Genomic DNA, 27,637 nt, shown 5'->3' with positions numbered 1-27,637 from the left:
AAGTAAAGACATATACTCTTAACAAATTATTTTCAATTTTTGTATCTCTTTATAAGGAGTAAAAAGTATTTTTATTCTTCTGCTCATACCACATTGAGACCATAATATGTTTTCAGGAACTCATCTATATGTATAAAGAGCCAGGGTCCATAACACTGGAAGTCAGTGCTGGGTTGCCATGGCGACCCAGTATTGACCGCCGAGCGGGCTGCGGATTAGGCCTGGAGAGGGGCCTGCAGAGAGAGAGACAGGGTCTGATCTGCAGCCTTAGTGGCAGCTGTTGACCAGCCATTGCCTCCCTCTTTCTCTCCCGGCTTCACCAGCAGCCGCACCTCTGTTTCTCTCGGGGCCTCTCTGGGGCTGCTCACCAACCCCGCCTCTTTGATCAGGCCCAGAGATAGGCCCAGAGATGCTGACTGGCATAGAAACCGACCAATCAGAACCTAATCTGGGTGAACTGTGAAGGCAGAACATAAGGTGGGGGCTGAGGAGGGTTTTTAAGAGCAACAGCTGTTTGATATAAGGTGTAAGAAAGTGGTTCAAGTTTTTAATGACTGCTTTGGCAGTGTAGTGCATATGGTTGGCTGTCAGTCCAGATATAGGGATTATGTGTTTTTGTCTGCCAAGAGCATCTCCTCCTGCTGAAAAAGGCTTTCCCCCCCGCCCCCATTTAAGCAATCCTATCCTATATAATCTATCTATACTAATAATTTATACTAATAAAAGGGTAATATGCTAATTAGACCGGGTCAACCGGCCACCTTCCAGACGTCCAACTTCCTTCCAGACAAAGCCATGGTAGTGGGGGCTGAGGCAGAAGCAGTTAGGGGCGATCAGGCCGGCAGGGGAGGGCAGTTGGGGGCGATCAGGCAGGCAGGTAGAGAGGTTAGGAGCGATCAGGCGGGCAGGCAGAGGGGTTAGGGGCGATCACGCAGGCAGGCAGGTGAGTGGTTAGAAGCCAGCAGTCCCACATTGCAAGAGGGATGTCCGACCACCGGTTTAGGCCTGATTCCTGTGGGATCGGACCTAAACCGGTGGTCGGACATCCCCCAAGGGGTCCCCGATTGGAGAGGGTGCAGGATGGGCTGAGGGCACCGGGCGCGAATTTCGTGTACCGGGCTACTAGTAGTAATATAATTCATTAACACAGATTTTATTACCCTCTCTTCCTGAGTCCTTCCCCCCCCAACCCCCCACAGAGTGTCTTGGGGCATTTAACCAGGGTTGTAGTGACCGTATAGAGACTGTAATATTCTGATCTTGATGCTCTGCTCACCTCTTAGTAGCTATCTCACAATATCACCCTCATTTGTTTGAAATTCACTAGTGATGGTGGATGCGAGAGCCTCCCTCAAAATGATCTACCATTTAGAAGCTGTTGGAGTAATTCCTGGTGATTCTTACATTTTTTAGGGAATAGATCTGTGATATAAATATGAATATTATGCCCTCCAGATTCAAGTAAAAGAGTAGAAGTTAGTGGACCTACACTACACCACACCACTGAATACCCTTTTGTGATTGACTAAGACTGATCTGCATTAAATTTTTAAATATTTCCATTCATAATATATCATTATTAGTGTCCCAGTGCACAGATTTGTGCACATTGAAAGGAAATTAATTTGAAGAAATATTTTAATATTGCTATTCGCGTCTTGCTGATGAAAAGAAAATAGGATTCTACCGAGTCTCCTATGTATCTACTCCAGGACTTCTGTGAGGATCAAATGAGATGAGGCACAAGAAAATGCTTCACAAACATTTGGTTAAACTGTAAAATGTTTGCACCTGGCTATAAAGCAAGTCGGGTTCCTGGGCTGAAGAAACTCCAAGGATGCTAGTCGCTAGGGAGAGAAACCTGGGCGTTGCTACGTGACATCATTACCCGGCACCCACAGCTATCATTGCTGGGCTGGGCTGTGGGCCCATTTTGTGCCATGGGGTCTTGGCAGTGTTGGCTGTGATTTGCTGGGGTGTCGCTTCAGGGTGGTGGCGGGGCCTGTGTCCCACTTAGGGGAAGCCGAATGAGTGTTGGTTTGTCTATTTTGTTTATTTTTAAATGGCCAGTACGCATCATGGCAGTTCCTGCGTTGAGCATCTGCCCCCTGGTGGTCAGTGCACGTTATAGCTACCGGTTGAATGGATGGACACTTAGCCTTTTATATATATAGATATCCAAAAGCTGACATTTTGTCTCTATCTAATACTTTTCCAACCTTCCTTTTCTTTATGTACTTTAGTTTTTCTATCTATAATAATAAAAGTGTAATATGCTAATTAGACTGGGCATCCTTCTGGACCAAACTGCTGTGGGCTGGGGCAGAGGCAGAGGTAGAGGCCGAGGCCCCAGCCACCACAGCAGAGGCAGAGGCAGGGGCCAAGGCAGAGGCAGAGGCCCCCCCGCTGCCTAGGCAGCCGGGGGCCAAGCCCCATGCACGAATTTCTTGCATTGGGCTTCTAGTATCTTATATTGTTCTTTATTTCTAAACCAGTGCTTTTCAGGACTTTCTGTGATGATGGGAAAGTTCTCTCTTTACTATCCATTATGGTAGCTACCAGCTTCATATGGTTATTGAGAACTTTAAAATATGTCTTATACCAGTAAGGAACTGAATTTTTTATTTGATTTTATTTCAGTTAATGTGAAGTAGCTGCATGTGGTTACTCTATTAACATAGTCTAAACTCTGGTGCCATGCTTACTCCTCATCATCTGGGCCCATGCAGAACATTTTGAATAGTAATTGAAAATACTGAAACAAACCTTGCAGAAAATTTTGCAAACACATTGTCATTAGAGCTAAATTACTTATTTACTTTCAGGTGGTTGAATTACTGAGATATTTCTCCTGGGCTGAGCCTCAGTTGAAAGCAATGAAAGCATTACAACATGTAAGTAAGTTATTTTTCCTTAGAATATAGAATTTGAGTATTTTGGATTCTCCCCTAATTTTCTGTAATTCATCTCAAGTTGTAATTTGTATTTTTAAAAAGTGATCCTACATTGTATTTTACTTTTATTATTCAAAATAACTTAAAAAATTAAAACTTCTCAGTATAAATTTAAATCATGTATACTGTACTATTAAATTATACACCATTATTCTAAGATCAAATACCATAGAGTCTTAATTGGCTGATTGGAGGAGAAAATGTTTATCAGTAAGCAAAACATAGGATTTGAATTTCTAAGTATTTTATGCACTTCTACTTTTAGATATCTTCACCCTTTGTAGTCAAATGGTTTTAAACTTACATTCTTTGGATCAATACTGTCCAAATGAACTTTTAGCCATGGTAGAAATGTTTTATAACTGTACTATCTATATATATATAAAAGCCAAGCGACCAGAATGATGGAACGACTGGAACGACTGGTCACTATGACGCGCACTGCAGTGGCCAACCTGCCCAATCAGGGCCCCAATCAGCCCCCTCCAACCTCCTGCGGCCCCTTCCCTCCACAAACCTGGCCCCCGATCGCTGATTGGGGCGCGGGTCCAGCCGGCCAACCACCCGATTCCCCTCCCCACTGCTGGCCCAGTCCCGATCAGCTCCCATTGGGGCGGGCCAGCAGGACCCCACCCGTGCACAAATTCTTGTACCGGGCCTCTAGTCTAGTATAATAACCACTGGCTACATGTGGCTTGGAGTACTTAAAATCTGGCTAGGCTGTCTGAGGAACTATATATTTTTTTACTTAATTTAAACAGGCGCAGGTACCTAATGTCTACTGTGTGGACTGCACAGTTCTACAGCCTAGATTAATAGAGGCATCTAAATTTAGACAATATCTATAATAATAAAAGCGTAATGTGCTAATTAGACAGGTCGACCTTGCGGACAAAGCTGGGGCTGCGAGGGAAGCCCAGGTTCCAGGTGCTGGAGGGAAGCCGGTGCCGGTAGCCAGGGGAAGGAAGGCCTATTCTTGCACGAATTTCGCGCATCAGGCATCTAGTTTAGCTATATAGGAAGTTTTTTGTAGAGTATCAGGCATGGGTAGCTTTAAGGAAATCTATAGATCCTTAACTTCCTAAACTAATTTGCCTAAGAAACTGCCTGGGTCTGTAGTGCTTCTTTTTTTAACAATTGTTTTTTTTTTCTACTTTACAAAAAAGTGGTTATCTCACCCAGCTACCCATCATCTAGGGATGAAGATCTTTCCCCAAGGGCCAAGGAGACAATGCAATCTCCTGAGAGGGATAGCAAGGCAAGAGCTTCTGTAAGAAATACTATCGAGGATCTTGCTTATTTTATTAAGCTAACAAACTCATCACATAGCTCTGAGGCCTGCTCGCATATTTACTTACTTTAGAATTAAAAATCAGAGGTGAGAAGGTTAGCACAGGCACAACTTAATGATTTTATTTGAATTAAATTAAGCCCAACCTTTTCTGACAAAGTCTGAAAGACTGACTTTGACGATTACGTTACATAATACATTTTCATATATGAGTTCCAAGGTTTTTACAAATATATAATCTATATATACAAAAGCCTAAGTGACCATTATGACTGAACGACTGGAACAACCACACCACTAGTCGCCATGACATGCACTGACCACCAGGGGGCAGGCGCTCAACGCAGGAGCTGCCCCCTGGTGGTCAGTGCGCTCCCACAGCCAACCTCCCACGGTCCCTCCCTCCAGTCGGCCAGCCCCCCTTATAGGCCTTGATTGCTGGCCAGGCCGAGGGACCCCACCTTTGTATGAATTTGTGCACCGGGCCTCTAGTAAACTTATAAATAAGGAAATCAATCTTTTACAAATATTTACACTTCTGGTAATTTTTTAGATGTCAATTTAAAAACATGCAAAGGGATATATAATTTTACCAATTCTTTTGGTGGTACATGAATAAAAATATTTAAAAATTACCCATCGAAATTTAGGAATCTGTTGGGTGTTGATTTTAAGTGATCTTACATTGGCTTTGCTTTGGATTTCCTCCACTGTTAACATAAATCTTTAAATTGGCCAAATCTTCTATCTGCTCTTCAAAAATAAGGAACCTTGTTCAAATAAAAGTTATGTAATATTTCATATAAACTTGGGGTGCCACAATGCACATTAACATAAGACTTAAGAGAGTTCTGCAGTAAAGAAACCTGTTAGTCCATCTTTTTCTAACTGGTCTGACTGTAGCACTCATTTTTAGTAACTCTGAATAGCACCATGGACCTCATTTTAGGAAGTGCTGATGATGGTACCTTGTACTTTAAGAAATGTAGTTTTTTCTAACTTTTTGAGCAATATATCTCCCATATTTGTAAATATCCTTTTTAGCCAACCTTTCTGAGGAAAGTAGTACATGTAAATTATTTTTTCTATAGATGAACACATTGAGAAATATGGATTAAAAAAGAGCAAATAGGAGAACTTAGATCTTATCTTCATTTGAAGTAATTACATTGAAAGGCGAAGATTAATTCCGATACTAGTTAGGGCTTACTTTTGAGAAAGCAGTTTTCACCTCAAATATTTATATTACAAACATTAAGTAGTTATTCATTCCCCCAATGGCATTTTCTGGCTTGAAAATTTCTCATGTTCAAATTAAAATTATTTTTATATTAATAGAAAATGGTGGCTGTTCACCCAGCAGAAGTGGTCAATATACTCAACTGTTTCACCTTCAGTAAAGACAAACTACATGCTCTTGAACTATTAGCTTCGTAAGTATTTCTTTTCTTTTTTTTACTTCATTGGAGGAAATTTGGAGAATTTTTTTAAGTGTCTTTTAACTCAGTGTTTGTTAATCTCTCAGAATTATATTAGTAATTGGAACTCTATAAAATCTATGAAAGCATAATGCTGAATTCTTATATCAAAAATCTAGTGTGCTTACTATATATGATTATAATTTACAAAATAATGGGGCTTATCATGTTTAATTATTTTGGTTTATCTGTATATTAATGACTTGCTTTGCCTCCCTACTGTGAATAACTTGAAAGGCTCATTGATAAAGTCATAGGATTTATATTTAGATAGATTCTACCACATTCTGATAACTTTTTTTTGGCTTTATATGTACTTATTCTTTCTGGATCTTATTTTCCTCAATTGTAAAAATAAGGACCTCACCTACTTAATAGGGTGTGTGAACTTTAAATACTATAAGATATGCAAAAGCACCTAGCACAGCATTTAATACGTGATTATAATGAATGTAAGCCCAAAGAGAAAAGGACTCTCCCCTTCTGCATAAATGAAAAAGTCTCTAAGATGTTTATTTATAGCACTTGCATTTTTAAATCCCTTATCTACACTAATAAAAGAGAAACATGGTAGTTAGCGTACGACCGCTACCCTTCCCATTGGCTAATCAGCATATCCTTATGCAAATTAACTGTCAGCCAAGATGGCAGCTGGCAGCCAGGCAGCTGGAAGCAAACATGAGGCTTGCTTGCTCCAGTGACTGCAGACTGCAACGTTCCCTTCCTGACTTGCCGGCCTCTGAGCTACAACTCTAAGAAACTATGTTGCAAATATAGAAGCTAAACAAAATCCCAGAAACCAGCTTTCAGCCAGCCGGGATCTCAGAGCTAGAGTTATACATTGTTTCGATTATAGCAGCGGAAGCCTCAGAGCTAGAGCCAGAGCTAAAGCTGGCCCAGAATAAAAAAAAAAAAAAAAAGAAAACAAGGAGCGGTTGGGAGCTTCAGTCAATTGCCAGCCTGAAAGCAGCCCTCAGCTCCTCACCCAGACTGGCCAGACACCCCAGTGGGGACCCCCACCCTGATCCAGGACACCCTTCAGGGCAAACCAGCCGGCCCCCAGGCCTCTATCCTATATAGTAAAAGGGTAATATGCCTCCCAGCACCGGGATCAGCGGAGCCGCGAGGCCTCCTGGCACCGGATCAGCGTGACGGGGGCAGCGCCCAAACCCCCCGATCGCCCTGTGGCTCTGTGTGTGACAGGGTGCGGCGCTCCAACCCCCCTCTCCCCCCACAGGCCCTGCTCTGTGTGTGACAGGGTAGAGCCATAACCTCCCCATCGGCCCTGCCCTGAATGTGAGAGTGGCGGTGCCCCAACTCCCTGATTGGCCCCTGCTCTGTGGGTGATAGAGGGTGGCACCCCAACCCCCCCCCCCCCCCCACACACGGGCCCTGCTCTGTGTGTGATGGGGTAGAGCCATAACTTCCCCATCGGCCCTGCCCTGAGTGTGACAGTGGTGGCGCCCCAACCCCCTGATCCGCCCTGCTGTGTGTGTGACAGGGGGCGGTGCCCTAACTCCCCTATCGGCCCTACTCTGTGAGTGACAGGGGGGAGCTCCCCAACCCCCTGATGGGCCCTGCTCTGTGCGTGACAGGGGGGAGCTCCCCAAACCCCTGATTGGCCCTGCTCTGTGCGTGACAGGGTATGGAGCCCCAACCCCCCTGATGGGCCCTGCTCTGTGAGTGACAGGGGGCAGTGCCCCAACCCCGATTGGCCCTGCTCTGTGCGTCACAGGGGGTGGCGCTGCAACCTCCCCATCGACCCTGCCTTGAGTGTGAGAGGGGGCGGTGCCCCAACCCCTCAATCGGCCCCACCCTGAGCGTGACTGAGGGTAGCATCGCAACCTCCCAATCCGCCCTGCTCTGTGCATGACAGGGGGCGGCGCCCCAACTCCCCAATCAGCCCTGCTCTGAGCCCGACCAGGGGCTGCACCTAGGGATTAGGCCTGCCCTCTGCCACCCGGGAGCAGGCCTAAGCCAGCAGGTCATTATCTCCCGAGGGGTCCCAGACTGCGAGAGGGCACAGGCCGGGCTGAAGGACACCCCCTTCCCCCCCGAGTGCACAAATTTTTGTGCACCGGGCCTCTAGTATATTTATAAAACACAAAATTTAGCATAAGGTAAAACTTCATCTTTAGATCAATCATGATTATTATGCATTTAACACATGGGTTTGTTTTATTGTAATAGCTCTCCTAGCACTCACTGAGAGAGTATATTTTCAAGAATTTCAAAATAGTGAATTTTATGTATAGCATTACTTTGTTACTTTGAGGTAGCCAGAAAAACCTCAGTTATTATATTTACCATCTTTATATAACATGTTATTTATATTCACCAGTTAATTAATCACACTTTTCTCTCTCTTTCATGGACAAAAGCTTACTCAGATATATTTCTGTGGTAAACAAGAGGCCAACAGGCCTCTGTATGCCGTCCAGTTTCTTAAATGAAAAGCTAAATTGTATTTCTTTTGTAGAAACATTGTTGATGCACAAAATTCTCGTCCCATTGAAGATTTATTCAGGATAAATATGTATGAGAAGAAACGGTGTAAGAGAGTACTTGAACAGGTAATTTTCTCAAGATTGCTATATAAATGGTACCTTGGTTTTTTTGAATGTTGATAAAGAAAAAAGTTCTAATCTTTTTCCTATATTAACTTTGATGAATAACCTGACTGCTGCCATGTGATGGGTTAATGATGACATTCCTGCAGAATATGCAGAAATAGAGCTGAGTGAAAGGGACACTAGAGGATGAAGAGATAGCTTGAAAATGAGAAGCCAGTTGGCCACTCAGCTTAAGCCTCATGGGGTATTTATTCTCGATTCCTTGATAGCTTTACCATGGTTCCATGCTTTTGTCTTTAATTTTTTCTATTTAGGAACTTGGTTGTTTGAATTTGCTTTGTCATTAAACTTATATTAATCAAATTCATAAGAGATGAATAAGAAAGCAAAATCCCAGTTTATTAATTTAAAACCTCTTGGAGTATGAAAAGTGGTACTTGCCCAAGCCTAGAAAACTTGATTTGTCATATAAGGTAGTGATTTCTTAGGATTTTGATGGCTGGAAACTGAATTAGTAATTAGAAGGCTAGGGCTTGCAGCCCAATCATTAATCCTGACACCCTTTACTAAGTTCAGGGAGAGTAGAGAACTTTGCCTTAGTCATAAATTACTGTAGCAGAAGCAATATGTAAGCCCACATTTTTTGTTGTTGTTAATACTCACCTGAGGATATTTTTTCCCATTGATTTTTAGAGAGAGTAGAAGGGAAGGGGAAAGACAGAGAGAGAAAAGTCTATGTGAGAGAGACACAATGTTGCCTTCTTGCACACACTTGCCTGGGGCCGGGATCTGAAACTGAGGTACGTGCCCTTGACCAGAATTAAACCAGGGACCCTTCAGTCTGCAGTCCAATACTTGAACCGATGAGCCAAACTGGCTAGGGCAGTGGTCGGCAAACCGCGGCTCGAGAGCCATATGCGGCTCTTTGGCCCCTTGAGTGTGGCTCTTCCACAAAATACCATGTGCAGGCGCGCACGTACAGTGCGATTGAAACTTCGTGGCCCATGCGCAGAAGTCGGTTTTCGGCCTGGGCGAGTCTATTTTGAAGAAGTGGCGTTAGAAGAAGTGGGGGGTGTCGGTCGGTCGTCGGGAGATGCAGCACAGGCGGGCCCCAGGATACGCAGCAGCGCGGGGGGGGGGCGGGGGGGGGGGGGACGGACGCTCGCGCGATTCATGAACAAGTTGAGTGAGCCAGTCAGTCAGCAGTCTCATTGTGCAGTGGTTAGTGCTAATTGCGTCCGCAAATCACGCGCAGGTGACAAAAGTACCTACTCGAAGCATAAAGTTACCTGTATTTTTTCAACCAGCTGCAAATCCTACAGGTATTTTTGTCATCAATTTAAGAATTGTAATTATTTTGTGTTGGTGGCTTTATTATTATAAAATGAAACATTTTTTTAGGTGCCCTGTTTGACATGGCTACAAAGAAGCAGCAAACTACCTATATAGTTTAAGTTTAAAAAATTTGGCTCTCAAAAGAAATTTCATTCATTGTGCTGTTGATATTTGGCTCTGTTGACTAATGAGTTTGCTGACCACTAGGCTAGGGCCTGTGCCAGGGGTGGGCAAACTTTTTGACTCGAGGGCCGGAACAAAAGCATGGATGGAGTGTTTGTGTGAATTAATATAAATTCAAAGTAAACATCATTACATAAAAGGGTACGGTCTTTTTTTTTTATAGTTTTATTCATTTCAAACGGGCCGGATTCGGCCCGCGGGCCGTAGTTTGCCCACGGCTGGCCTACGCCCACATTTTAATACTTTTTTTTTTCCAATTACAGTTGACATGTAATATATTAGTTTGAGGTGTACACTCCAGTGATTAATTATATAATTTACAAGTGATCATCCTAATAGAACTCATACCCATATGGCACCAAATATAGTTATTCAAATATTATTGACTATACTCTTTTTAAAAAAATATATATTTTATTGATTATTGAGAGGAAGGGAGAGGGATAGAGAGTTAGAAACATCGATGAGAGAGAAGCATCGATCAGCTGCCTCTTGCACACCCCCTACTGGGGATGTGCCCGCAACCAAGGTACATGCCCTTGACCAGAATCGAACCTGGGACACTGAGCCAGACTGGTTAGGGCTTGACTATACTCTTTATTCTGAACTTTACATCCACATGATTATTCTGTAACATCCAATTTGTACTTCTAAATCCCTTCACCTTTTATACCCATCCTCCCAGTCTCCTTCCTATCTGGCAGCTGTCAAAAATGCTCTCTATATCTATGAATTTGTTTTTGTTCTGCTTGTTCATTTATTTTGTTTTTTAGATTCACTTGTTGATAAATATATACTCATTGTCAATTATTGTTCATATGTGTTATCTTTTTTTTCCTTCTTCTTAAAGAAAACGCTTTAACATTTCATGTAATACTGGTTTGGTTGTGACTAACACCATTAGCTTTTTCTTGTCTGGGAAGCTCTTTATATGTTCTTTGATTCTAAATTGATAGCTTTGCTGAGTAGAGTGATCTTGGTTTACATGTAGTAAACCCTCGATTTTGCGGAACTTGATTTAACACACTTTGGATTTAACAGACAAAATTTCCAGTTCGTATGTCATATGTGAAAATTAACACCCTGTTAATTTTTAAATGCTTTTAACCAAAATTTGCTTATAATTAAATTATTTTTTTGTTATTCACTATTACTTTTACAAATTTTAGTGAATAGGTCATATGTTGGGAAAAAAAAAACACTAGTAATTTCACTGACATAAATATTACATATCCAGAACTATAATCCAAGAGTCACTGCTTGTAAACAATGTTTGGTGAATGATGAGAACATGATCACACCACATCATATGGGATAATTGGTTCTGTTGTCTTATGGTATGACTGTTGGCAGCAGTTTTAACTCCTGCTGGCTGATGTTCCTTTTTGTGTTAAGCCATGTCCCAGCCATGTGCATTTGTTTACTAACAGTTACTGATGAATACACACTTTTACTAGACCTATTCAGTATAAATTTAAAATTACTGTAGTACATATAGAAAACTTTTCTTTGAAATTAAACTTTCCATAAATACTTAATTTTAATTACACAAATGTTTCTACGTAAGTAAAAATAGGTCAACTAATTTGTCAATTTATTAACATATGCATTCATAAAACCTACTTTATTATATAACATACTTTCAGTTTTAATGGACACCTCCTCACCTGAATTAGTCTGTTATATTGTAGGTTCTTGCTTTTCATTGCTTTGAATATTTCTTGCCATTCTCTCTGGCCTGCAAAATTTCTGTTGTGAAATCAGCTGACAGTCTTATGGGAGCTTCCTTGTAGGTAACTATCTAATCCTTTTCTCTTGATGGTTTCAAGATTCTTTCTTTGTCTTTAACCTTTTGCATTTTAATTATGATGTGTATTGGTGTGGGTGTCTTTGAGTTCATCTTGTTTGGGACTCTCTGTGCTCCCTAGACTTGTACATCTATTTCCTTCACCAGGTTAGGGAAGTTTTCTGTCATTTTTTTTTTCTTCAAATAGGTTTTCAATTTCTTGCTCTCTCTCTCCTCCTTCTGATACCCCCATGATGCAATGTTGGTACACTTGAAGTTGTGCCAGAGACTCTTTACACTATTACTGGAAAGGAGTCCAGCCCAGAGCAGCTCTTCCTAGGGCTGGCTGGTAGTGTGTGGATTCTGGATTTTGTACAGAAAAGATTTCATAATACAAGTTCAGGTGATTTTCAGAGTACATTTATTAAAGTTAGCGACAGTGAAAGAAGGAAGGGCTTAGGCTAGAAGAAGCAATAGGAGAGCCTAGGAGGGGCTGCTTTGGCTCTCTAGAAATGTTATAGGAAATAAATGTCTGGGCTGGGCTGGTGTCAGCTCACTGGAAAGTCAAAGAGAGGGGGCCTTGGAGACAGGTTCACAGGGTTTGCCTGGGATTAGCTGCTGCTGCCCATTGCTCCCCTGGTTGCAAGTCTTGTGGGGTCCATTACAGTTTAGTTGATGCATGTCTGTGGGGGAAAAAGAGGGTTTGAAAGGGAAAGATGTGGGTATGCTTCTGGGAGGGAGAGCATGTGCTAGGACCTTCGTTTTGATGGTGTAAGGCTGGGAGTTTAGAAAATTCTTAAGGGAGGGTCTCAATATAGTATTCATCAGCTTTTTCTGTTCTTTTCAGGGTCATGGTTGCCATTGATTATTCAGCACCAGGGCAGAGTCTCATTAGTCATTGCAGTTGGTCCTGGCCTTGCCCAACTGGCTTTGCTGCTTTTCTGGGACTGGAACTGAAAAATAACTGAAGTCTAGATGTTATCTCTAGGAAGGTGACCTTTTGTATCTGGCTATAAATTGCTTGGCCAGTTTGTTCAGCTATCTTTTCAGTTTCCTCATTCCACTTGCCACGGAATTTTCTGCGCTTCTTACTATCCTTCCTCAACTCTATCTTCAGTTGGTTTGGATTCTTTTTTTCTTTTTGCTGTTCTGATTGAGTGTTTTTGCTTCTTTATTTTCCAAATTGCTGATTTGATTCCCAGCTTCATCTGCTGTACTGTTAATTCCTTGTAAATTATTCTTTATTTCAATTAGTATATCCTTCATTTCTGACTGGTTTCTATGTTCTTTTTCATGATGTTGAAAAAGAATTTCTATATACAATATAGGATTTTCTATATACAATGTCATGTTATCTGCAAATATATATATATTTTTCCTAATTACCCTGGCTAAAACCTCCAGTACAAGTTCAATAGAAATGGTGAGAGTAAACATCCTTGTCTTCTTTCTGATCTTTAAAAGAATGTATCTACTTCACTAAGTTCTGTGAAGCTCTCACTCAATAAGTTCCTTGAGCATCCTTATAACCATTGTTTTGAATTATGTATCTGGTAGTTTGCTTGCCTCCATTTCATTTAGTTCTTATTTTGGAAATTTCTCCTGTTTCATTTAGAACCTGTTTCTTTGTCTCCACATTTTGTCTGCTTCCCTGTGTTTGTTTCTATGTATTAGGTAGAGCTGCTACATCTCCTGGACTTGGTAGAGTGACCTTGTCCTGTAGGGCCCTGGCTCAGCCTCCCCAGTCATAGGAGCTGGGTGTTCCAGGTGCACCCCTGTGTGTGCTGTGTGCACTGTCCTGATGTAGTGGAGCCATGAATGCTATTGGTGTCACTGGAAGGAATTGGCTGCGAGTACCTTCTGTGGCTACAATGGAGTTGATCCTACAGAGCAGGACTTGCTTCACTGGGGCTTTGGTGTTCCCTGAGTCTGCAACTGAGTGTGCTCTTGTGTAGATGGTAGGGAGGTAATCTGGTGTGATCTGAAGCTGTGCACTGGGTACACTGACTTTGGGGCCTCCCAGGAGGAGCAAGGTCAGTTAATACATGTGCCTTGCCTGGGGCTACCAAGTTATCTGCGGATGGCTGCTACTTGTCTTGGGATTGGAGGTGCCCAGGAAAGGCCAAGCTGCAAACCAAGTCCAGTAGCCACTAGTGGTTGGCCTGGGGCCACTTAGCAAGAGGTACTGCATATACATAAGCCAGATGCTGCTTGTTTGACAGGTTTTAGGAAAGTCTGAAGCATGAGGCAAGAGAGACCATTTGTATGGAAAAGCCACTGGAAATGTCTTGGATGGGCCCACAATTCGGTGGGGTGGGGTCTCAGTGTTAGCTAGGTTGATGGAGACTCAGATATGGTGCCCACCTGCTGGCTCTGTTTGGAGAGAGGGAAAATATCAGAAAAAGGAACAGTGGCCTCTGCCAGTACTTCTTTTCTGGCAGAAAGCTGACCCTCAGTTCTCGGCCTGATACTAAACAATTCAGTTCCCATATGTTTCTGGTTCCTTTCAAACTGCTTCCCCCAGCACTAGAGCTCAGAGGGAGTGAGTTGGAGTAAATCCATGTACAAGCTCTTTAAGAGGAACTGCCTGGGACTCCAGCAGCCCTCCTTCTCACTCAGCCACAATTCCCACTGGTTTTTACAGCCAGAAGTTATGAGGACTTCTCTTTCTGTGAGCCCATATTTCTTTTTTCTTTTAAATTAAATCTTTATTGTTCAGATTATTACAGTTGTTCCTCTTTTTTCCCCCCATAGATCCCCTCCACCTGGTTCCCACCCCACCCTCTACCCTTACCCCCCACCCCACTGTCCTCATCCATAGGTATACGATTTTTGTCCAGTCTCTTCCTGCACCTCCCCCACCCCTTTCCCCCCAAGAATAGTCAGTCCATTCCCTTTCTATCCCCCTGATTCTATTATATTACCCAGTTTATTCTGTTCATCAGATTATTTATTCACTTGATTTTTAGATTCACTTGTTGATAGATGTGTATTTGTTGTTCATAATTTGTATCTTTACCTTTTTCTTCTTCTTCCTCTTCTTAAAGAATACCTTTCAGCATTTCATATAATACTGGTTTGTGGTGATGAACTCCTTTAGCTTTTTCTTATCTGTGAAGCTCTTTATCTGACCTTCAATTCTGAATGATAGCTTTGCTGGGTAAAGTAATCTTGGTTGTAGGTTCTTGCTATTCATCACTTTGAATATTTCTTGCCACTCCCTTCTGGCCTGCATAGTTTCTGTTGAGAAATCAGCTGACAGTCGTATGGGTACTCCCTTTGTAGGTAACTGAGTTTCTTTCTCTTGCTGCTTTTAAGATTCTCTCTTTGTCTTTTGCTCTTGGCATTTTAATTATGATGTGTCTTGGTGTGGTCCTCTTTGGATTCCTTTTGTTTGGGGTTCTCTGTGCTTCCTGGACTTGTAAGTCTATTTCTTTCACCAGGTAGGGGAAGTTTTCTGTCATTATTTCTTCATTTAAATAAAGTGATTTTTACTTACTAATTTTGGTCATGTTTACCATTGTAAGTGCTGATTGATATAAGAACAGATTGAATGGGATGCTGTTCCTTAATTCATGTTTTTCAGCAGGACTTTCCAAAGTCCAGGATACTTAATTTTATAAGTTTATTTGTGTGGGTTTTTTCACCACTCTCCTTTTTTATTTTACAGGCTTTCAAAGGAGGCTGCAAAGCTCCGCATGCTATGATATCTTCCTGTGGAACAATTCCAGGAAATCCATATCCCAAAGGAAAACCTAGTCGCATAAATGGAATTTTCCCAGTAAGCATACTTTTATAGCTATATTTGAAACTTCTTGTGGCTAAATATTAAATATAGCATAGTTATGATATTTAAAGAAAATGCCAGTTGATGAGGCTTCTACAAAGAAAAGGAATTTTGTTATGTCAGCAACTTAATTCATATATTGAAAGTTGATATATAAACTACATTAAAGTATGTTTGTAAAATGTAAAGAAGAACAAGCCAAATAGCAAAGCAGATGATTTTGCTTTGTTTTGTTTTTCCAAGTATTTTAGAAGCACTGATTTAAATTTAGTAAAAGAACATCTCTCAGTATTCCTCAGTTTCACATTTAACACTTGGATTGCGGGAAACGAGTTAAGTCGGCTCGCGTGAATTGCGCGTACTCCGCGGGAGCCGTCTTAACTCGGTTCATATAGATTTGCGGTGGAGTGCGGGAAACGTGTAAACTCGGGCCGATTGTAACTGCGTATTACCAAATATTTGTTTGTTTGCCGTTCACAAAGATACCTACCTGCGTATGCGAACCGTTTCATACCCATTGGGGTAATAGGTATCATAAAAATCCCTTGTAAGTAGAGAACACTTTATGGCGCTGGTCGAGTACAATACCGTTAGGGTACCAATGTATTGTTTTCTCATTTTATAACCGATATCCCTGGATATCTCACCATGCAAAGAGAATAGTTATTGAGAAATACTTCTTGTGTCCGGACGTCTTTAGTTTTGAGTTTTGTGAATATTATTACGTGTTTAAATATTTAAATATATTGTGATAAAGACATTCATATAGAATTTTTTAACCAAATAAAATAAAATCGTTCCGCAAAGTGTTCGCATAATAATTATTTTTTTATATCAGATATCTATCGGAGTACCGCTATTTTCAGTTAGTATTATTTTTATTTGCTTTAACCTAGAATGTCGCAGCATTCAGACTATAGTGATGATGAGTTTTGTGCAGACAAGTTGTCCAATTATTCTTGTGATAGCGATCTTGAAAATGCGAATACAAGTGTTTTGAAAAATATCATACGCTAAAAAACTATTAATTTCTATTTGTTTTGATTTATTATGAAAATTTTATTTTAAACTTTAAAAATATGTGTATATTTTTAGGTAATAAGTATTTTTTGGGTTTTTCGTATTTAGCTTATATATATCGAATTATTTATGTACTGAATAGATAAAAAAATGTCTGTGATTGAATAAATTTTCATTTTTTACACAAGAAACCGAAAATTTCATTTCAATCGAACCCATACTTCAAAAGATATAGGCATTTTAAACTAACTCTGCTTTTGCGCGGGAAACCTAAATAATTGCCCGCGCCATCTTATATTTTGGCGGGAAATTCACCCGACACCGTAGTGTTAAGTATGTTTGGAAAACTATATGCAATGTTTTTTTCCTGGAAAATCCCATCTAATCTAATAAAACCAAAAAAGGTAATAGAACGTACCTTCGCTACGCTTCCCATTGGCTAATCAGGGCGATATGCAAATTAACTGCCAAGAAAGATGTCGGTTAACCACCAAGAAAGATGGCGGTTAATTTGCATACATAGTTGCAATGATGGGAGGCGAAAAGGGAAGGACGGAAGAACTGGTGATCGGAAACCCAGGCAGCAGGCAAGAGCCAAGAGCCGGGTGGCCGCCTTTGCCCTGCCCCCCAGCCCTGGATGGGAGAACCGGGGCCGCCTTTGCCCATCCCCCAGCCAGTGATCGCGATCGGAGGTGTCGCCTTGCCTGCGTCCCCGTGATCCCGATCAGCACTGAGGCTGCTTCCCATCCCTTGGACTGGCTTCCTTAGTAGTCCTGCAGGTTGAATCTGAAGAGGACAGGCCAGGCACCAAGGGACCAGCACTGCCAGCACTTGAATGTGAGCAGGCAGAAGGAAAAAAGATCTTGAAGGCCTGTCCAAGGCGGGTTTGCATTTAAAACCAAGTGGGGTGGTCCGGAGCTGCAGGTACTGACAACCATGGCACTGCGGCTGCTTCCCCTCCCTAGACGCTCCACAAGGTCACTTGAGCCTACCCTGTTCCAGATGAAGTGTGACACTGCACACAGAAGAAATGTAGTAAAAAAATAAAAACTGATGACCAAGGGCCCACTTCCATGAGCTCACGGGAGCCTCTGAACAGTGGGCACCCCGACTATTTTAGGGGCTTCAGGTGAGCGGGGGACACAGAGGGGTCAGGAAACCTCCCTGGAGGTCGGGCGGTAGGTCTGATGGTGGATCCATCCTACCTGCTGTCTGCCAACAGCCGCCTCTTCCGCGGAGAATGGGAGAACAAAGGGAGGGGGCGATTCTGCAAACCCCAGAGGGAATCCAGGGTCCCAGGTACTCTGCCCCACCCGCTGACACTGGCTATGAGGGCACTGCAGCAGCCAACCAGCCTCATCCACGCCCCCCCCCCCCCCCCCCCAACACACACACCTACTGGTCGCAGACATAGGGAGCGCCCTTTCTGAGGGGAGATGCCCACCAGGTATAAAGAAGGTATATAGAAGGCGCTCAGCGAGAAGTCCCCATGGGTTGTGTTTGCACCTTCATGCTGTCTCCCCTCCCCACCCCCCAATGCAATGCCGAAGGAAGCCTGATTCAGGAACACCCCCCTGTTGACCACCCACACGGGAAAAGAGCGTGTGATAAATATGTCCCCCAGACGCCTGAATCCACCTCAAAAGGAAGACCCTACAGACCCGGAGCAGGAAGATGGGGACTGAGACAGAAGGTCTGGGAAAAGCAGGGGTGCCCCACCAGCTCTCCGTCCCCCTCCCTGTGTGAAGCGCCTGCACCGCCGCCCTTGGACAGAGGCCTGTGAAGGAGTGAAGAACTGTGGCTGTGCCTGTGGCTGCACTCGGCCTGCCGTCGTGGATAAGCAGGAAACATATTTACGTGCCAGAATCTAAAACCCTCTTTATCGGTAACAGAGCAAATAATGCAAGACCCACACGTGTTTCTAAACAGGACTCTGTCTGGCTGCGTGTGAACCCAGATCGAAGGCCTGCTCTCCACCGAGGAGGCTGCAAAGGCTGCTTCTCTCTCCAACAAAGGCAACCTAGAGGTTTAAAGGGAAAAGGAGAGATAAATAAAACAAAATAGCAACAAGCTCTGAAGCCGCTGCTGTCAAATCCTCCGCGCGGTGGTGACGTCAGAGCCTGTCTCCCTGCACTTGGGGCTCAGACAGCCAAGCCACTGACACCTGCCAGGTCGCCTGGCACCGGCCTCATCTACCCATGTCCACTTTCAACCTCCCGCCCGCTCCTGGAGCCAGTGGGCTTGCGGATGGAGTCTTCTGTGTTAAAGCAACCCTGTTGGTGGAGCACAGACATGTGTGGGCTTTTTAATGAGAACCCCTAGCATCACTTCACGAACGTGTTTTTAACTATGCTGAGATCACGCTCCCAGCCTTGGCGACTCTCAAGTAGGCCTCAGCGATTCCACTTGCCCAATGCAAAGACTGACCTGGGGTTCACGGAGACGGAACCCTCGGCCTGGAACAGACCGGGAGAAAAAAGCAGGGTCTGATCGCAGCCCCATGGCAGTCAGTGCTTGGTCGGTGTGGTGGAAGTCAGTCCTGCAGTCATTGAACATGGGGTCAGTTAATATTAAGTGACATAGGGTCAATTAATATCTCTTTGAGAGGAGTTGAGAATATAAAGTACAGTGTAGAACAATTATATTATTTCACATAGAACTCTTTTCAACTAAGATATTTTTCTTTATTTAAAACGTATCTTTATTGTTGAAAGTATTACAGATGTCCCTTTGTTTTAGTTTTTTTTTTTTTTCCCCATTGATCTCCTCCACCCTGCACCCACCCCTTCCAGGCCTTAGCCAGACTACTGTCTGTGTCCATGGGCTATTCCTATCTAATACATAAAAATTTAGAAAGATTTAGAGAAAATAAAATAAAAGATATGCCAGGTAAATATTGAACAGAAGCGCTGAAGTTGCTGCATGAATACTTGCAGGCTTGAAGCCAAAACACAACTCATGAGATAAGGTTAGTCATTGTAACATAACAAAAGGTTCCTTTCACTAAAGAGATAAGATGGCTCCCAATACTTATACACATAATAGAACAGTGTACCGGTTTAGAACAGCTGTGGGCAAACTACGGCCTGCGGGCCGGACCCGGCCCGTTTGAAATGAATAAAACTAAAAAAAAAAAAAAAATAGACCGTACCCTTTTATGTAATGATGTTTACTTTGAATTTATATTAGTTCACACAAACACTCCATCCATGCTTTTGTTCCGGCCCTCCGGTCCAGTTTAAGAACCCATTGTGGCCCTCGAGTCAAAAAGTTTGCCCACCCCTGGTTTAGAATGAGCCTCACCAAGATGTGTCTCAGTGGTATGCAGATTTTTGAGCTAAGGGCAATTATAGCTTCAGGCTCAAGTGAAAATTCTGCCCCTCCCTTTAACTACCTAAAAAAAATTGAATTAGAGGCCTTGCCCATAATAAGACATTATCCTATATAACAAAAGGCTAATATGCAAATCGACAGAACAGCAGAACTACCGGTTGCTACGACACGCACTGACCACCATGGGGCAGATGCTCAATGCAGGAGCTGACCCCTGGTGGTCAGTATGCTCCCGCAGGGAGAGCACTGCTCAGCCAGAAGCTGGGCTTATGGCTGGCTAGCGCAGCAGCGGTGATGGGAGCCTCTCCCGCCTCCACGGCAGCACTAAGGATGTCCGACTGATGGCTTCGGCCTGCAGTTTGGGCTGAGGGACCCGCCCCTCCATGTGCACAAATTTTGTGCACCAGGCCTTTAGTCCTATATAATAAAAGGGTAATATGCAAATTGACCTTAACAGCAGAACGACTGGTTGCTGTGACGTGCACTGACCACCAGGGGGCAGACGCTCAACTCAGGAACCACCCCCTGGTGGTCAGTGTGCTCCCACAGGGGGCGCTCCGCTCAGCCACAAGCTGGGCTGATGGCTGTGAGCGCAGCGGCAGTGGCGGGAGCCTCTCTCACCTCCTCGGCAGTGCTAAGGATGCCTGGGGAGCGGGCCTAAGCTGGCAGGTGGCCCCCCCCCCACCCCCCCACCCCCCGAGGGCTCCCGGGCTGCCAGAGGGATGTCTGACTGCCAGCTTAGCCCCAATCCCCCAGGGAGCGAGCCTAAGCCAACAGGTGGACATCACCCGAGGGGTCCTGGACTGCGAGAGGGCGCAGGCCGGACTGAGGAAAGGCCCCCCCCCCCCCCGTGCACAAATTTTTGTGCACCAGACCTCTAGTTGTATAATAAAGGCTCTGAGAAGTCTTATAAGAAAGAAACTTGTTTTTACATCATCCAGTGTTTCCAAGCTTTTTTGTAAGCTGTTTCAAAGAATGGTGTTTATTACTGTAGTGTTATAAATAAACCTAAAACTTAGTGAATTACAACAGAAAACATTTATTATCTCATGCAGTTGCTATGAATCAGGGATCTGGGAGTGGCTTAGCTTGGTCCTGGCTCAGGGATTCTCATGAGGCTGCAGTTATCTGAAGGCTTAATTGGAGCTCCTGACTATACTTCCAAAGTGGCTCACTTACATGCCTGGCAAATTAGTGTTGGTTGTTGGCAAGAAGTCTTTGTTCTTTACCGTAAGGACTTTTCCATAGTGCTGGTTGAGCACCTTATGACATGGCAGCTAACTTCCACCAGCCAATCATCTAGGAGAAGATAAGTGGAATCTGTGTTGTCTTGTATGACTTAGCCTTAGAAGTCAAATGCCATCATTTCTGGAATATCTGTTTGTTGCACAGGTTAGCCCTGTTCATTCTGGAAGGGGACTGAACAGAGCATGTTGGAGGTGAGGATCACTGGGCACCATCTTGGAAGTTGGCTTCCAACCATTTAGGGACACACACTATTAGGCTGACACAGTCTAATATTCAACTTATTCTGGTCTGTTAATTATAGCAGCCTTGAGTGAGGTCTCATTTGCTCTTGTACAGTATAAACTATCATGTTTAATGCTTATAGAGAACACCATTTTTTTTGTCATCATGTTTCAGCTGTAATACAGGTGCTCTTTGATTCTTACATATACTATAGCATTGGAAGTCTATTTCTGGTTGCACCTGTTGTGGAGGGAAAATAATTAAAACATGCTATATCCTGTTCTCTTATTATGTGTGTACTTCTGAGGGGCCCTGTACCTCTTTTGAGGATTCCATGGCAGAGGAGTGATGAGGAACTTATCAGGGTCATGCATCCAGGGCAGGATTGAATCTGGAATCCAAGTCTTTAAATGCCTACCAGGTCCTTTTCTTCACTATAATACAGGCATTCCTCTGAGATATTGTGGGTTCAATTCCAGACTCAATAAAGGGAGTGCCACAATAAAGCAAGCCTTAATCTTTTTGTTGGTGGAGGTTTGCCTTTGATGTAAAAAATGTGATATCTGTGAAGTGCAATAAAGGAAAAGTACAATAAAATGAGGTATGCCTATATAGTGAGGGTTTTTTGTTTCATTTTTGTTTTAGGGTTTCTTAAAAGTCTCAGTTCTTTTTCTTTTTAATAGGGAACCCCTTTGAAAAAAGATGGTGAAGAATGTACCAATGAAGGCAAAGGAATAGCTGCACGGATTCTTGGACCATCCAAACCAGTATGTTTAGAAAATAAATGATGAAACAGATGAAACAGGTCATAACTCTTACATGTAGTTTTCTGTCTGTTCAAAGCATAAATTCTTTTTTTGTGTGTTGGGAAGTTCAAAGTATACTAAAATCCCTCAGGAAATGCTTGGCCTAGGACAATATAGTATAATTAGTTAATAGTGCTAAGGACCCTTTTGAATTTAATGTTTTGTTTTAAAGTGAAAACACATAATTTGTTTTTATTTTTTTCTCCTGCCACGTTTAGCTGTTCCTTTGGAGGTATAAAGTATGGAGGGTTCACTTTAACTAAGATTATGGTTTGGCCAAATTAGTATTAGTGTTAGTAAAACAAGACAGAGCAAGGAGATTAAGAATATTTTCAAGGGAGTGATAATAATTGATTGGAATTTAAATTGAACAGAAGACAACCGGTGGCTTGAGGGATCATTAAAATTGAAGTATTATAGGCCTCCACACGGCCACCTTGCAGTTCCTGCCTGTCCACCTGATAACTCCCATGGCAGTTGTTTATAGAAAAATAGTTACAGATCAGAATTTTTGCACAAGACTAGTGCATCATACAGGACTGCCATTATGAGAGCTAGAAAGAATCTGGGTCTTTTACTGTCAGTAGAGCCCTTATGCACCAAGGATATAAGTGTACGCTCTCTTTAGCAGGTGTGCTTGCTCATTCATATGAGTCTCTCTCTCTCTGTCTCTCTCTCATAAAAGTACAGTATTTGGCTTAGCTTTTTAGATACCTCTGCTTCTCTAGAGACCAATTCTTTTACGTTCTTTATTACGTATATAAGTTCCATCAAAGATAAAAGATTTGTGGGTTTCAAAAGGCAAAAAAGACTAAATACGGAATTCATAATTCCAGTCTACATTTTGCTACATTTGTCAGCATGCTGAATGCTAAAGAAAACAGTGCTTTTTTTTTTTTTTTTCTTTCAAAAGGAAAAAAGAAGGTAAGATGAATGAATTCCTAATAAGTTAGGAGGATTTTGAAGGTTCTTGGGTAGCTTTAATTCCAAAAACTAGTGGATTTCTTTTGTTACATAAGAAGAGGTAGGAATTCTTGAATTAAACTAGGCAGATCAGAGAGAAATTTGCTGTTTGGGATGAGATCTGACCCTTCACTGGAGATGATTTGATGCTGAAATAAAAAATAAACACCTCTGTAGCGATCTTGAGCAGGATCTACCTTTGAACCCAGGCCTCCAGGAGAGACTGCGACCTGAATGCAGGCCTTAGACCGCTCAGCCATCCTGACCACAGAGGATCTACCTTTGGAATTTAATAAGAACCACATGTTTTAAAGCAAATAAATTTTCCTTATTTGTGCCATGTGTTAGTCCAGTAGCACTAGGTTTGCTGGGCATTTTTAGCCTCTTAGGACTAAATATTTTGAAACAAGTTACATTTTGTTTTGCCAGCAGATTGCTTAGTTGATTTTCTTCTAACTGCTATACTTTGTCCCCTCACTTAGCCTCCTTCAACATACAATCCACATAAACCCGTTCCTTATCCAATACCTCCATGTCGGCCACATGCAACTATTACACCAAGTAAGGAGTTCTTTCATGTTTTACACTTTTTCATTTTGCTCTTTACTTATTAAAAGTAAATGTTGGTATATGTACTTGGGAAATCTCAAGCACCTATAAAATGTTCTGTGATTTGTTAACTTTCCCACAGTCAGCTTAACTAGTGCTTTGGTCTACAACAATGCAGCACACAATTTATTTAGGATATTTTCCTTTTGCTAAATGAATTATAGATTATTTTTAGACTTTATTTATTATCATGGGTTTTCTCTTTGGTAAATCATCTTGAATACCTTTTTGATAGTTGGTATTCAGAGGCATCTGTAATGCACTTATAATAATTTAAGTATGGCAGGTTCTGCCTGCCATGCCATTTAGTGAGCCTGGAGTTAGCATGCAGTGTTGGAAATAAGAATCTCTAATTATCTTATTTGATCTATTTTCACCTAATCCAGTACCAAACCTTCACGTAAAATGCAACTCTATTATATTACAGTTTTAAAAATAAATTAGATAGGTGCATTAATATAGTTGAACTCTTGGCCACAAAATGATAATAAATTATATATTTTTCTATTATATTTTTATTTTAGGTGCTTATAACAATGCAGGTCTAGTACCATTAGCCAATGTCATAGCTCCTGGTGTACCTCCTCCACCTCCATATACTCCTAATCCAGCAGGAACAGGTAAACGAATGTTATGGAGTGTTCAAAATAAATAAATTATTCATACACAAATGTATACTTGGAAAGGATAGTTGTTTGAAATGGTGTGTCATAAAAGAGGGAGCACAAACTAAGAGCCAAATGATGAATCCAAGTAAGGAGTTCTTACATTTGTAAGTGTGATATGGAGATTTCCCTAGAGCGCTCTTCGCCTACATGTGTGAACACGAGCAGGTTGTAGAAATAAGAATCATTTCTCATGAGCAAGAAACTTTGGCAGAAAAAGTATAATTCACTTAATGGACATTACCATTTGCGCAAATTATTTCTACCACGGGGAAGAAAGTCTTATAAGGAGGTGCTTAGAGGGGTTTAAACTCTTTCCCCAACACTTTCCAGTTAACCTTTTTCTTGGGAACATGAGATAAGAAGTATAAATATTTTATTCTATACTAGAGGCCCAATGCACGAAAATTCGTGCAAGAGTAGGCCTTCCTTCCCCCGGATGCCGGCACCATTTCCCTCTGGCACCCAGGACCTGGGCTTCCCTCCTCTGGCCGCTGGCAGGCACCTGGGACCCGGGCTGGCTCCCCTCGGGCCAGCTGCAGGCATCAGGGACCTGGGCTGGCTTCCCTCTGGCCCTGGCATCGTCAGGAAGGACGACCGGAATGACATCCGGAAGATGTCCAGTCTAATTAGCATATTACCCTTTTATTATTATAGATATTGCCAATCTGTTCTTCAAAAAGAGTACTAATTTATACTTGCCAATGAGAGTATATAGTGTACAGTTTCTTCACATCTTTTCAACATGGGATATTATCTATGATTTGACTTTTGCCAGTCTAAGAAGGCTGATTTAGCTTACGTTTTCATTTGTGTCTTTTACAAAAGTTTTTTTATTTTAATCAGCTATTACTTATTTGACTCTTCTGAGTTTTATTTTTTTGCTCAGGAAACCCTTCCTCATCCCAACAGTATGAAAATATCATCTATATTCTCTAATTACTTTTATAGTGATTCTTTTTTAATGTGTAGCTTTTAATCCACTGCCATTTATTTTTATAAGTGTTTAGGGGAGGGGTAGAACCTAATTTTTTATCTGCTTTCCTAGAGACTCAAAATTTCTTAATAGCATTTAATAAATTCTTTTTCTATTTTACTAGCCAGAATAGTTCTGTTGATTGCAGCTGAGTACTCTGGTTGATGAGAGTTGCAAAACACTATTTTCAAAATACGTTATTTTATTTCTTGCTTTTGTTTATGGTACCTTTTACCTTTACGAGTTTTACATTTTTTGAAATGTAAAGGAAAATAGAGTCTATGAAAGAAAAGCTGGAATCGTGTTATCTTGATTCATATCTTCTTAACTCTAGATAGACCAGGTAATCTAGGTCTTGTGAGACTCTTACTTCATCTGGAATTTGTACTCATAGGGGTGATATAGAGGTTCATCTTAATTTTTTCACCCAAGATGATAGTCATTTAGGCCAGCATCATTCATTCACTAATTTATTTTCTCTACTGCTTTAAAATATCAGATTTTAGTTTTCATATACACATATGGCTCTAATTCTGTTTTTTATTTTACTCTGTCCAATCCTATATAATAAAAGGCTAATTTGCAAATTGTCCCTTCCACTGGGAGTTCGACCAGGGGCAGGGCCAGCCAAACGCCGATGGCCCCTCCCCCTGATCGGCCTCCCCACCCCAATCGGGCAGGGCCTGCCTGCCAACCTCCTGGGTCCCCTCCTCCCGGTGAGCCTGGCCCGATTGGCCCCGATCAGTTCGGGCCAGCTGGACCCCACCCGTGCACAAATTGGTGTACTGAGCCTCTAGTATAGTTATATTAGGCTATAATGATGCCATATTCACTTGATTAGCAGATTTAAAGTATGTTTTGATATGTAATAAAGCTAGCTTTGATTAACAATATTTTTATTTTTGTTAAATATTTTTTAATATTGATAGTATTACAGATATCTCCTTATCCCCCCCCCAACCCCCCTGTCTCTTAATATTTTTATATTTTTAAACCATTTTTGGAAATTTATTCATTCCTCTGAACTTTAAGATCATTTTATGCAATTAAAAACAGTTGAATTTATGTGTATATAATTATATAGTAATTTTGGGAGAATTGACATTTTTATAATATTAAGTCTTATGGCCCTAACCGGTTTGGCTCAGTGGATAGAGCATCGGCCTGCGGACTCAAGGGACCCAGGTTCGATTCTGGTCAAGGGCATGTACCTTGGTTGCAGGCACATACCCAGTGGGGAATGTGCAGGAGGCAGCTGATTGATGTTTCTCTCTCATTAATGTTTCTAGCTCTCTATCCCTCTCCCTTCCTCTCTGTAAGAAATCAATAAAATATATTTTTTAAAAAATTAAGTCTTACGTATGTCCTTATAGCTTGTCAAGTGGTAGCATTTCTCCCCCAGGGCTTATTTTCTCTCAAGAAGATTTTGTGATTTTCTTTTTCTTTTCTTTTTTATGCCTAACATCTTCACTTTATTTTATTTTTTAAAATCTTTATTGTTGAAAGTATTACATATGTCTCCTTTGACCTCAGGCAATCACCACCCTATTGTCTGCATACAAGTTCTTTGGTTGTTCTCTTCCCACCCACCAACCCAACCCCACATTCCCTCTGACATTCCACAGACTATCCCATGCTTCTATGTCTCTGGATCTGTTGTGTTCATCAGTTTATTTTGTTCATTAGATTCCACATATGAGTGAGATCATGGGATACTTGTCTTTCTCTGACTGGCTTATTTTGCTTAGGATAATACTCTCCAGGTCCCTCCATGCTGTGTCAAAGGATAAGAGATCCTTATTTTTTACTGCTACATACTATTCCATGGTGCAAATGTACCACAGCTTTTTTATCCACTCATCTACTAAAGGCATTTGGTATGTTCCCAGATCTTAGCTATTGTAAATAGTGGATACATTCTTTTTTTAAATATATATTTTTATTGATTTCAGAGAGGAAAGGAGAGAGAGAGAGAAAACATCAATGATTCTCTCGAGAATCATTCATCAGTACCTCCTGCATGCCCCACACTGGGGATCAAGCCCCCAACCTGGCATGTGCCCCGACCTGGAATCGAACTATGACCTCCTAATTCATAAGTCAACACTCAATCACTGAGCCATGCTGGCCAGGCTATACATTCTTTCTGATTGGTGTTTTGGGTTTTTTACGATATATTCCTACAAGTGGGATCACTGGGTCAAATGGCAGATCCATATTTAATTTTTTGAGGAAACTCCACACTGTTTTCCATAATGGACGCATCAGTCTACATTCCCACCAGCAGTGTACTAGGGTTCCCTTTTCTCCACATCCTTGCCAGCATTTGTCACTTGTTGATTTTCTTATGGTAGCCTTTGTGAGAGGTGTGAGGTGATACCTCATTGTTTTAATTTGCATCTCTTGGA

The 27,637-nt window shown here is 42.0% G+C and overlaps 1 protein-coding gene across 5 annotated transcripts in view; it reads left to right on the top strand.

Moving 5' to 3' along the window:
• The window catches only part of PROSER1 (proline and serine rich 1), a 157,559-nt gene that overhangs the window by 93,750 nt on the left and 36,172 nt on the right, over positions 1–27,637 (top strand). For 3 of the 5 annotated variants that reach the window (XM_070409240.1, XM_070409238.1, XM_070409237.1), the window contains exons 3-9: positions 2,826–2,894; positions 5,584–5,678; positions 8,203–8,296; positions 15,271–15,381; positions 21,894–21,977; positions 23,462–23,540; positions 24,113–24,208. In XM_070409240.1, coding sequence (XP_070265341.1) covers positions 2,877–2,894; positions 5,584–5,678; positions 8,203–8,296; positions 15,271–15,381; positions 21,894–21,977; positions 23,462–23,540; positions 24,113–24,208 — 577 coding nt within the window. In that variant the 5' untranslated portion in view covers positions 2,826–2,876. Of the gene's footprint in view, positions 1–2,825; positions 2,895–5,583; positions 5,679–8,202; positions 8,297–12,542; positions 12,593–15,270; positions 15,382–21,893; positions 21,978–23,461; positions 23,541–24,112; positions 24,209–27,637 lie in introns of those variants that run through there. The other 2 variants (XM_070409239.1, XM_070409241.1) reach the window with 2 other exon arrangements.

This window comes from Myotis yumanensis, unplaced genomic scaffold, assembly GCF_028538775.1.
Source record: "Myotis yumanensis isolate MYYU_CA2020_CCGP unplaced genomic scaffold, mMyoYum1.0.hap1 SCAF_3, whole genome shotgun sequence".
Taxonomy (NCBI): domain Eukaryota; kingdom Metazoa; phylum Chordata; class Mammalia; order Chiroptera; family Vespertilionidae; genus Myotis; species Myotis yumanensis.
Note: the sequence above shows the minus strand (reverse complement) of the source record. Positions and strands in the feature narration are given on the sequence as shown.